Below are 10,576 nucleotides of genomic sequence, written 5' to 3'. Positions count from 1 at the left end.
GGACTTCATGTATGTTTGCTTTGGTTTTTTTCAGCTGCCTTTCATCTTGCTTGTGTACTCTTCCCTCCAAAAAACACCCTGAAGAAATGTTTCTAAATAAACATCAATCAGCAATCCTGGTAATCTTCAGGAGTAATCTTGAGAACTGGGGCTTGCTCACTGTCTTTCATTTATTTTAGCTCCACCATTTTATTTTAGCTCTAGCAAGGCTGTCAAGCATTTTGTCTGTATTAAAATTGATCTGAATTCCTGTTTTGTTCTTCTTCTTTCCTCTATTGCTGTAGTATCCATGGAGATCTTGTTGTTTTGTCCCATTTCTGCCTGGGCAATGGTGCCAATTTGTTTTTTTAAGATGTTTGCTGACACTTTCTTTGCTGTCTCTCAGTGCATGCAGGTTCCAACTTTTTTTTAATAATAATTTTTAAAAATACATCTAACAGTAAGTCTTGTTCAATTAAAGCAGTTGATTTACATTAGCATAACTTCTAAAAGTCCCACAGTAAAGCAAACCCACACTGACAGTCAGCTTAAAGAGGTGGCCAGGCAAGCTGCTTGCCTTGCAGCACGGGGGGCTGCAGGGAGCCCTCCTGCTGCCTGACTGGGTTTGTTGCTGTCCTGGAATTCTGCTTTGCTTCTCTTGCTTGACTACCTTGGAAGCTGGATTATACAATTGCTAGTGTCGATGCCAAAACAGGTGGAGGACTCCAGTAATTACAGTCCAAACTTGGTTGTTGTGCAAACAACACTTCTGGTTAGCGGGCAGCCCATGCTACTGAAAAGAATTCGGTACAGATCAGCAGTACAGACAGTCAGAACAAGATGAAATTGTTAATTGTCTCATGGCAAAATTCACTTTGTATTTTTTACACCTCATACTTAAACCTGTCTCGGTGATGGTGATTTTAAGTGACAGACTTCAGTAATATAAAAAAGTTAGCAGGACTTCTTAATATGAAGATGACTGGTAGCTATGGCAGAGGAACTACAGTTCTGAAGATATAAGAGAAGAACTTTGAGAGTACCTGTGGCTGTGTGCAGTGCAAAACATTATTGAATATACCTGAAAAAGGTTACCTGTAAACTTTATCCCATCCCATGATAACTGAAGAAAGTTGAAAAGCTGCTTGGAGGCTTGAATCAGGAAGACTACAGTGGGAGGAGGCAGTCTTCCCAATATCCAAGATATCAGGCATTCGATATGGACCTCAAGATCCAATGCTATGGCTATTTTTCTATTTCCTCGGCCTTCGGAAGGTGCAAACACAGGGAATTGTGGAACTGGACTGCAACAATCTGGAAAACTTCCAGCAATGCATAGGCTGTGTTTGTCACATATCAATCAAGATCCTAAATGCCCTAATCTGCCAAATCTGCTAAGCACCCAGAACAGTTATGATATGCTGTTGGAAGGAGGCATGGAAGAAAAATTTTGATCTTGGAGATCTTTTGGTCTTTAGGTATTTGCCTAAAGCTACTGTTGCCTCCTACACCAAGTTAATAAAATTTTCCCTTTGCTTAGCCCATATGGGAGCCACACGCAAGTGGTGTGACTTTGCACCTGTGTAGATGAAATTACTTGTGCTATTATCTTGCTAGCAATAAGATGAGGGGACATAGTCCCCTGCACCACGGGAGGTTTAGGTTAGACATTACAAAGAATTTCTTCACCGAAACAGTGATTAAACATTGGAATGGGCTGTCCAGGGAGGTGGAGCCAGTGTCCCTGGAAATGATTAAGGAAAGTGGACGCGACACCCAGTGACATGGGCTGGATGATGAGGTGGTGTTCGGTCGTATCTTGGACTCGATGATCTCAGAGGTGTTTTCCAACCTAATCGATTCTGTGATTCTGTGATTCTGTGACCCCGTGATGCAGGGCGAGAAGTGCACATGCAGACGGCACAGTTTAAGTGCCTGCACAGGAACCCCACCGCGAAGCTCAGCGCACAGCACCCACACGAGCTTCGCGTGCCGGCCCTTCCGAGAGGCCCCGGCCAGGCTCTGCTGGGCCTCCCGCAGGAGGCGCTACCGAGGCCTCGCGCGGCGGCGGCTGCGCGCGGGGCGGGCCCTGGGCTGCGGGCGCAGCGCCCGGTGACGGCGGCGGCTCCTTCCGGGCCGTGACGGCGCCGCCGGCCGCGTCCCTCGCTCTCAAAATGGCGGACGGAGCCGACAGAGGTCCCGTGGCGGGAGCGGCGGGCGGCCGGGCCGCCGCGCAGGCCCCGGAGCCAGCTATGGTGAGGCTGCAGACCGGCGCCGCGCCGCGGTTCCCTTTGCCCGCCCTTGCGAGCAGCCCGTGCCCTCCCCGCGCTGCCGCCCCGCCGCTCGGCCGACGAGGGCTGGCTCTCCGCGGCTGCCGAGTGGCGCCGTGGAGGGCCGGGGCGCGCCGCTCCGCACCGCCGGAGCCAGCGGGAGGCGGCGGCTCCAGCCAGGGCGCGGCCTGGGCCTTGGGGCCGGAGCGGGCCGCCCGGTGTCCCCGTGCCGGCGGCGGTCGCGGCTGCGCACCCGCTCCCGGCGGCCTGCGCTGGCTGCGACTCCGGGGCTCGCCGCCTCTGCCCCGGGAGCGGGGAGCCAGCTGTCACGGGCCCACGGGGACGCGGTTTGGCTCAGTTCCCCACTGCATCTCTCAGCCCCTGTCCCGGGTCTTCAGTTGCACTTAATGACGGAATTGAATGAGATCAAACTTTGGAAAGCTTCAGAGGCTGTCCTTTAAACGTTGTAGTGTATATGCGCATTTTAACCATAGTCCTTTACCTTTGTTAATTAAAAATGACTCCACTGTGGAACAAAAAAGGCTGAATAACGAATTATTGTTCTGCAGAGTGTGTGGAGCAACAAATAGTATAATTTAGAAAGAACAGAGGAAACAATTGTTTGTTGAACAGAAATATTGTTTCTTTTTTCGTTCTGCAAAATAATTGTATATGGATTTCCTACTTTGTTATTGAACACAATTTGCTGTTGACCCTGTCTAGTGGTAGCACATAAGTGCCTTCTGTGGTTTCCTCCACAAACTTGTGTAGTGATTACTATGTTTGAAACACTTTATCAGGAGTTTAAAACCCAAAGGCTGAGAACTTAAGAAAGGAAGGCAGATGGATGTGTATGAGGCACTTTACATTTTATGTTTTATTTTCTGTAACAGTCTGCACACATAGTATAGTTTTGAAACTGTTGACTGCTGGTGTTTAAAAGTTGGGTGCTGCAAGCCTGTAGAATAGCTACTTTTTACATGGTGCTACACACCACTAATAAAAGTAGAAAGCTGTTTACTCATGGAACTTGTCTTGCATGTGGCAGCACTAAGCCAACAACCATTATTCCCTGTACCCTTCTCAGAATTTTAAGTATCTGCAAATCATTTGAAATGGCCCTTTAGTCACAGACTTCATTCTTAAGTGCTGGATATTTCTGTAACTGAAACAGGCCTATGTGTGGATTTTTTTTTTAAATCAGGAACAACTTGATTTTAAACTAGGAAAAATGTGATTTGACTGCATAGTGTCAAAAATTGCAGCCCAAGACAGGTGAGTTCTTAAGCTTGTGAGCTGTGCCTAAAGTCGGTGGTACTGAGGGTAGTAGAGGCAATCAGCAGCAAAGCAATGCAATCAATCTTTCATTAATTGGGGACATTAGAGGCTGAGTTAGCCCAAGCAATCCATACAGCTGGTAATAGTGGTATTTGGAAAAACTAGGAGAGAGTTGTTGAAGAGATCCTTAGCTGCTCAAAGGTGATGCTGGTGCACTAAGTTGTCTTAATTTTTATGTGATTTCAGCCAATTGAAAGTGTCTGGACCAGAATTATCATTATTCCAATGAAGGCAGTAGTTGGCCATCCAGACTGTGTTGCCTGCCATACATCCAAGCAAAATGCAGGGATTTTGACAGGGAGTAGGGGCTGAGGGTATGTTATAAAAAGGGAGAAGAAGAGCCTGAGATATGTACTTGGATTGTGTCTGACAGCATTTGTGATGTCAGATAGCAAACCTGGGCATAGTGGTGCTGGAGACTGCTGTAATCTGGAAGCAGTATCCCCAATTTATTGCTGTCCTAAAGATGGTACTAAGTAGCTAGAACTAATATGTCCTGCCTGACTTGTGCTTTCCCTGTGCAGAACTGTTCTGAAAGTCACTGTGGTGCTAGAATTGGAAAGTGGTGTGGAGTGGAAAGAACTGGTTAAATAGGGTGAGCTTTGGCCTCACTGAACTTGTCAAATCTGTCTGAATGTCTGAGCAGTCAGACAGACTCTGGCTCCTCTGTTCAGCTCTGGCTTTGGGTGCCATCGGCTGCAGTGCAGCACCACATCTGGCTGCAAGCCTTCCCAGAGTGCTGGGTGCATGATGCAGGATTACCTGAATGATTCTGCAGGAGCCAGCCTGATTCTGGAATGGATGGTGATGACTCAGGTAATAAACTCTTCTGCACCCAGCCCAAGTCAGTGGTGTCTTCTCTGCATTTATCTCCAGCACTTCAGGTTGGGTGACTGTGGGTGAAAATACTTGATGTTTCACTGCATTAGTTGGAATTCAGGTCCTGTCTGGGCTTCTGCTTCTCCATAGTGGCTGTATTGCTTTCTGAGCTGCCCTGGAGGAGAGTGGGCTGAATTTAATGCTAATTAAGTAGTAAACCTTGTCTACCGAACTCTGGTTTACTTTCTTTCCTTTCCCAACAGCATCCACAGTTTAGATGGCTGATGGGCTGGACTTGGCTTGTCCAGTAGTTGGCTAGCAGGCATTGCTGGTGGCTTGACAAAAGGCTGCTTTGCAGGCTGGATCCTGCCCTTGGTTGGTTGTCCATTTGTATTCTAAACAAATTCTGGTTTGACTCCTGCCTGCTTTTGTGTCTGCTACCTGGAGCAGGACCTTGATATTAAGCTATTTGAAGGATTTTAAATTTACACTGAATCTTCAAATGTTCATGTATGTGTACCTTCTCAGTAATATTTGCAAAGAAAAGGGTTTTTTTTTAAAGGTTCTTTCTTTTGCCATCAGTCAGAACTCCTAACAAAAGCTGAGATGTAAGTGGTGCACTAGAAGAGAAAAGCTTTAATTATTAGGATATTTCCTTTAAAGACAGGAAAATTTCAAATTTCAGTTTCATAATGTAAAGCACGATACAGGCACTTGTGCATTTTAATGTATTTCAGATCTCTTGTGTCATTCAGTGCTGTTACATAGTTGAGAAAATGTATATGAGGAGTCCTGCTACCGTGGATGTGTCCTAATCAAGCAGTAATATGGAGGGGATATTCATATTCATGTGCAGGTTGTTTCTTGAAATTAGTGAAATCTGAGTCAGGCCTCTTATTTGGAGTTGCAGTGTCTTCTAAACTGAATTGACCTGCTTAGACCAGATGACTCTTCCATATAATTTTACTTTGCTAAGCCAAATTTGTTTAAAACTTCATTTTAGATAAGTCATCATATCCTTTATCTAAGCCCTGAAATGCACACAGTCAAGGCTGCTGTATTTAGAGCAGTGCAGCATATTGGCAGAAGAGTGTTTACTGTACACTTGTGTCAGTGTCCAAGGAATGGAGCTGTGAAAGTTGCAGCAGGTAACTGGAGCATGGCCCAGGTCCTGTTTGCATCCCTATATATTTACTGAAGTTCTTTCACTTTGCTACAGCATCTGGTAGTGCTGTGGTTTTTTCTTTCCTGTCTACTTATACCTGGTAATGTTTGTGACTTTTGTTAGTGCAGGGGTGGACTGATTGTAAGGGTGGTATCTGTTGTCTTTGCTTGAGTCCACATAAAGTGCACAACATACGGTTGCTCTAGTCCCATTACAGTATTGCAGTTGTGAGAGGTATGTGGCTTCAGGAGAAAGCAGTGGATATTCCTGATAGCATGTAACTGTTTCAGTGTCTCCTAGATATCACAGCAGCAGAGAAGTTAGGGATAAACAGGTTCTTGTATAAGGGAAAGTGTTTGAGGATGCTGAGTGAGTGCTGAATATGGATAGATCACCTGAATATTTCTGCACATTCCTTCACTGCAGAATTAGTGTGTACAGTGGATCTTAAAATTGATGATAAATGGAAAATAAGTGTGACTACACAGAGAATTAAAAAAAAAAAGCAGTGGTGTTGTTTTCTACCCCCTGCACCCCCCAATCCTTCCATTAATGAATTAATTCTTTGTAAATACTCACTGTAGTTGTGTATTTTGAAGTGCAACCTGGTGCTTGCTGAAACATTTCATGGATGTTAAGTTCCTTCAAATGTAGGAGACCACAGGATGGATGTTAAGGATCAGAGAAAGAATAAAAGTATTTCCTTTGTTTCTCTAGAAACAAAATTTAAATGATGTCAAATGAGTAGTCAGAACTTCAAATTCAATTTCGAAGTCTCACAAAATAAGTAACTCTGCAAAGATGATTTTGCTGTTTTTATAGGGAGAATAACTTTTCCCCCAAAATATTTTGCACATTGTTTTGGCTTACGGTGTGGTACTAAATTTCTGCTTCCTCTGGTGTTAATTGTATTTTGCTATCTATCAAATGAAGGTTTCACCAAAAAACTTGGAACATAAAAAGGTGATTAGATTGCATGTCCCAAAGACTAAAAATTAGTTCCAGTTCCAGAATTCCTGGCTATTTTTCCTGTTGAACCTACTTAGTAGTAGTATCCTGCTAATTTTGCTGCATATTTAGGCTGGAGTATCCAATTGGTAGGGAGGTACAATAGAGATACCTCCAGCACGGAGGAGAGAGCTACAAGCCATGATTTGACTCCAGTTGTCTCCTTGGGCAGCAGATTGCTTTCAAGTGCTTCCTCCCATGAGCTGCAGCTGTGCTCTCGGGTTTTGGAGGTGCCTGTGATTTAAAAGTGACCTACAGTTGCCAAGAATTTGAGCAGCTTAGGTCTGTGCATTGTTTACTCTGAAGAAGACCTTAGTTTTAGCTGTCCAGCAGCTGAAACAGTAGCGGATGGTGCTGCTGGTTGCTTGTCCTTCTCTGGTGGTCACCCATTTGCTCTGGTTCAGCTCAGCGCTGGTGGCTGCTGGAATTGAGGTAGGTTGTGCTCTAGACAAAGCTTTAGTAGTCTGTGCTGGTTTATTTTTGAAGCCTCTTCTTTTTGGAGTATATATGTTTGAGGCTGAAATAGATTGCCTTGTCTTCGTGTCATTTTTGCTAAAAATAATGCCTAGGTGTTCTGTACTCTAGCTGGTTCTTATTTTCAGTGCATTAGAAAACTGCCAATTTTAAACCAAAATAATAAGAAGGAAAAATGGAGCCAAAATGTTGAAAGCAGAACCCTTATATGAAAATGTTAGTTCAAGAATCCTTTGAACTTTCCTTTTCAAAGAAATTTTTAGTATTCTGCCTACTTATCAAAGAACTTGTGCATATTTATCCTTTTAAAATATCATGTTTCCTCAGTTAGTTAGGTAATATCGGAATAAAAGTTTTCTGAGATGCTGTTCTGCTGATCACTGTTTAACTTGTACGAGTGTTCTGTGCCTTAAAGTAAAGCTGCCTTTTGCATTTGGTATTTATGTTGAATGGCACCAGCTTGAAATCAGTATACGCCCAGCATTTGAAATATTTACTTTGAAAAGCCTGCTTTTTCTAGCTGCTTTGACAGGCAGCTGGTATTGTCATCTCATGCCTGACAGAGTTTTGCTATACATAACAAAGGATTTTATTATTCCTTTTAACTAGAATGCTGGACCAGGTACAGGTTTTAGTTCATGCTACTGGTAGTGTCTGTTCCTTCATAATTTCTTGTTTTATGTTCATAAATATTAATATTCCTTTTCACTGATTAATGTATAGATCTAAATATAGTCTTGAAATTCAGGCAATCACTTTTGCACTAAAAGATCAGCTTGTCAATCAATGCAGTTAAAGTACAGCTGCTTTTTATAATATTGCCTTGTGCAAGCTGTTATTTGGAAAAGACTTCAGAGTTCCAAGAGAACTGTGCTTAGAAGGTAGATCAGAAATTGTCGTGGAAGCAACAGCTACTGAATTAGTGTACATAATAAATCTCAGCAATGATAAGGAAATTTTGTCATAGGGGTGAGAAATCTCATTTGATGCTTGGTCAGCAGGTGAAAAGTGAATTGAGAGCGTTGTTAACTTCCCCCCCCCCCCCTTTTTTTTTTCTTACACACTTCTTTCTTTCTCGTTCCTGTTATTATTGGTAGTATTCTTAAATGGAATGTGTTTGTGAAAGACAAAATTGGATATGGATATATTTGCTATATCCATGACAGATATTTTGTGTATTTTATAGCAGTATTTGTAGGCAATTAGAATTTCTCTACCTCTGACCTTTAGGCATGAGGCTTATTTAAAGGTTTTGGAAAAAGCTACAAACAGTCCTTTTACATGTAGGATAAATATGCATGTTTGGTTGAAATTGACATTTGGGAAAAGCTCTATGTGGTTACACATGGGAAGAAATATTAGTTTGATCCCACAGAGGAGAATATGTTTCTGATCCCACAGAGGAGAATATGTTTCCCATGCAGGACAAGAAATTGTTTCCTAATGGTTTGCTCTCAAGTGGTATTGTGAAGCAGTGCTTGTGTCACAGTATTCTTCTGAAGACTCAATAAAGATGACAAATTACTGCTTTTGTTATAATGCACAAATCAAATGTGATAGACAAAATGGTTTGTGTGTCTGCTCTTCTGACAAAACTGCTAGCACTTGAGAAACACAGCTTTGAAACTCCTCCTGCCTCCCTTCTTCTTCTTTCATGCAGTTTGAGAATTATCCTAATCTTAAAATAGTGAATGTGACAGGAATGTGTGATTGAAGTAGGAAAAGAGATGGGTCTGGAGCAGGTTAGAAATATAAAGTATAAAAGCAGAGCTAGGAGACAACGTGTATCTTTGATGTACACTCTTCACTAGTGTCAGGTTCTTGAGTGTCACCTTTACCTGCTGTTTCCAATACCACGTGATGTGGATGTTACTCTCCCTCTGCAGGAAAGGTTGTGGTGTGCTGCTGCAATGATAACTCCCTTAGCTCATTCTGGTCACTGTTTGTCGGGGTTTTATTTCAGGGCCATGTGTATGTCCACGTGGGCCATGTGGTGACATGGCTGTTTCTTTGACAAACTAATTAAAAGTGAGAAAATGACCAAGAAACCCATGGAAAGAATTCTACTAAGGTCACTAATACAAGTATTTGAAAGCTTAGCAATTTCAGAATTCAGATTTTAGATGAAGCTCTAATGTGCTCCAAATGTGAAGGTGGTTCTTTTTCCTAAAATCAGTAATTCTAAGTTTACAGTCCGAAAATATTTTCCAGTGGGATAGTGTCAGTTGGAGTAGAGTGTATTCAGCCAGCTTCCTCTAGGCTTTTCTCTGTTAGCTTAGAGCATATGGGCCCCTGTGAGTAGGGTCTGAGTGCTGGGGGGCTGTGAAGAGCTGACTGATAGTATTATTTTGGTTACCTGCTAATGTTTCTTCCTTAATTGTATTATTTCATGACTTCTGTCTCTTTCAGTACTGTATTTCAAATTTACTCTTGAGTGGGATCAAATCTGGAAAATAACTTTTCTCTAGAGCTTACTAGTAGCAAAAATTAGAACATTAATAGAGATTGATGAAGAAACAATACTTTTCCTTATGTAGCATTTGAATCACACAGTGATTGAGGCACCTCTGCACGTCATTCTGTTCAAACTCCTTGCTCCAGCAGGGTCACCTAGAACAGGTTTCCAGGGACTGTACCCAGCTGGCTTTTGAATATGTCAAAGGATGGCATTTTCACAGCCTCTCGGGGCTGCCTATCCAGGGCTGGGCAGAAAGCTGCAGTGTGAGCCCCATCTCGGCTTGCGGCTGTCTTGTGCATCAATTTGGCTTTTCTAGACTTCCAGCTCATCCTGTCAATAAAAACAAAAAGCCTATCAATTCATATTGTTTTTAATATCTGTAGCAATTGAGCACTTGACAGGTGTGAGCTCAGGTAAGGGAGTGAGTGAGCAGAGGGAAAGTGGGACTTCTGAAACTGTTCAGTTTCATTATGTGGGCACAAGGGGACAAAGAGAGTCAAGCTGAAGAATCAAGTTAATTCTAGGGGGTGTTTTATTTGGCAGATTTTGTATTGTTAAAAGTTTTGTATGTAATTTTATACTTTTGAAGATAATAAAGTAAAAAGATTTTGATGAAAGGAATAAATGATTTCTCATAGGAGGCACAGAGGGTATGGGATAGGTCTGAAGTTTAGCCTGGTGCAGTTTTGAGAAATAAGAAAAATAATGTTCTTGTTTTTCTTGTGAGTATAATGGATATTTCCTGGGTGATGTACAGGCTGAGCATATATTTTAGTGTTCTTACCAGAAGGCAGACAGCCTGCTTGAGAAAGTTCTCTTGCTTCCCTTCTTCCCTCTTCTTTCCTACTTCCTGTCCTCTCTTCTTGGAACAACATTTAAATAGAATTAAAAGCTTTGCACAAGAATGCTTGAAATGCTTGTAAGTTTGACTGTGTGAGAACCCATTTTATACTTCTGGCAGATTTTCAGGGAAGCTTAGCCTTGTGTTTCTTGAAGCTATGACGTGCTCTGGATCGACAGCACAAAAGCTAAACTTGCACCATCTCCTGGGAACCTGGTTCATTG

At 42.6% G+C, this 10,576-nt stretch overlaps 1 protein-coding gene across 4 annotated transcripts in view; it reads left to right on the top strand.

Annotated features, from left to right (window-relative positions):
- The first annotated feature begins 2,142 nt into the window (after positions 1-2,142).
- UBR1 (ubiquitin protein ligase E3 component n-recognin 1) overlaps positions 2,143-10,576 on the top strand; it is a 59,878-nt gene continuing 51,444 nt past the window's right edge. For all 4 annotated transcript variants that reach the window (XM_036383931.1, XM_036383929.1, XM_036383930.1 and 1 more), the window contains exon 1: positions 2,143-2,234. In XM_036383931.1, coding sequence (XP_036239824.1) covers positions 2,154-2,234 — 81 coding nt within the window. In that variant the 5' untranslated portion in view covers positions 2,143-2,153. The remainder of the gene's footprint in view (positions 2,235-10,576) is intronic.

The sequence above is a fragment of the Molothrus ater genome, chromosome 6 (genome assembly GCF_012460135.2).
Source record: "Molothrus ater isolate BHLD 08-10-18 breed brown headed cowbird chromosome 6, BPBGC_Mater_1.1, whole genome shotgun sequence".
Lineage (NCBI taxonomy): Eukaryota > Metazoa > Chordata > Aves > Passeriformes > Icteridae > Molothrus > Molothrus ater.
The sequence above is the reverse complement of the archived record's forward strand: the minus strand, read 5'-3'. Positions and strand labels throughout refer to the sequence as shown.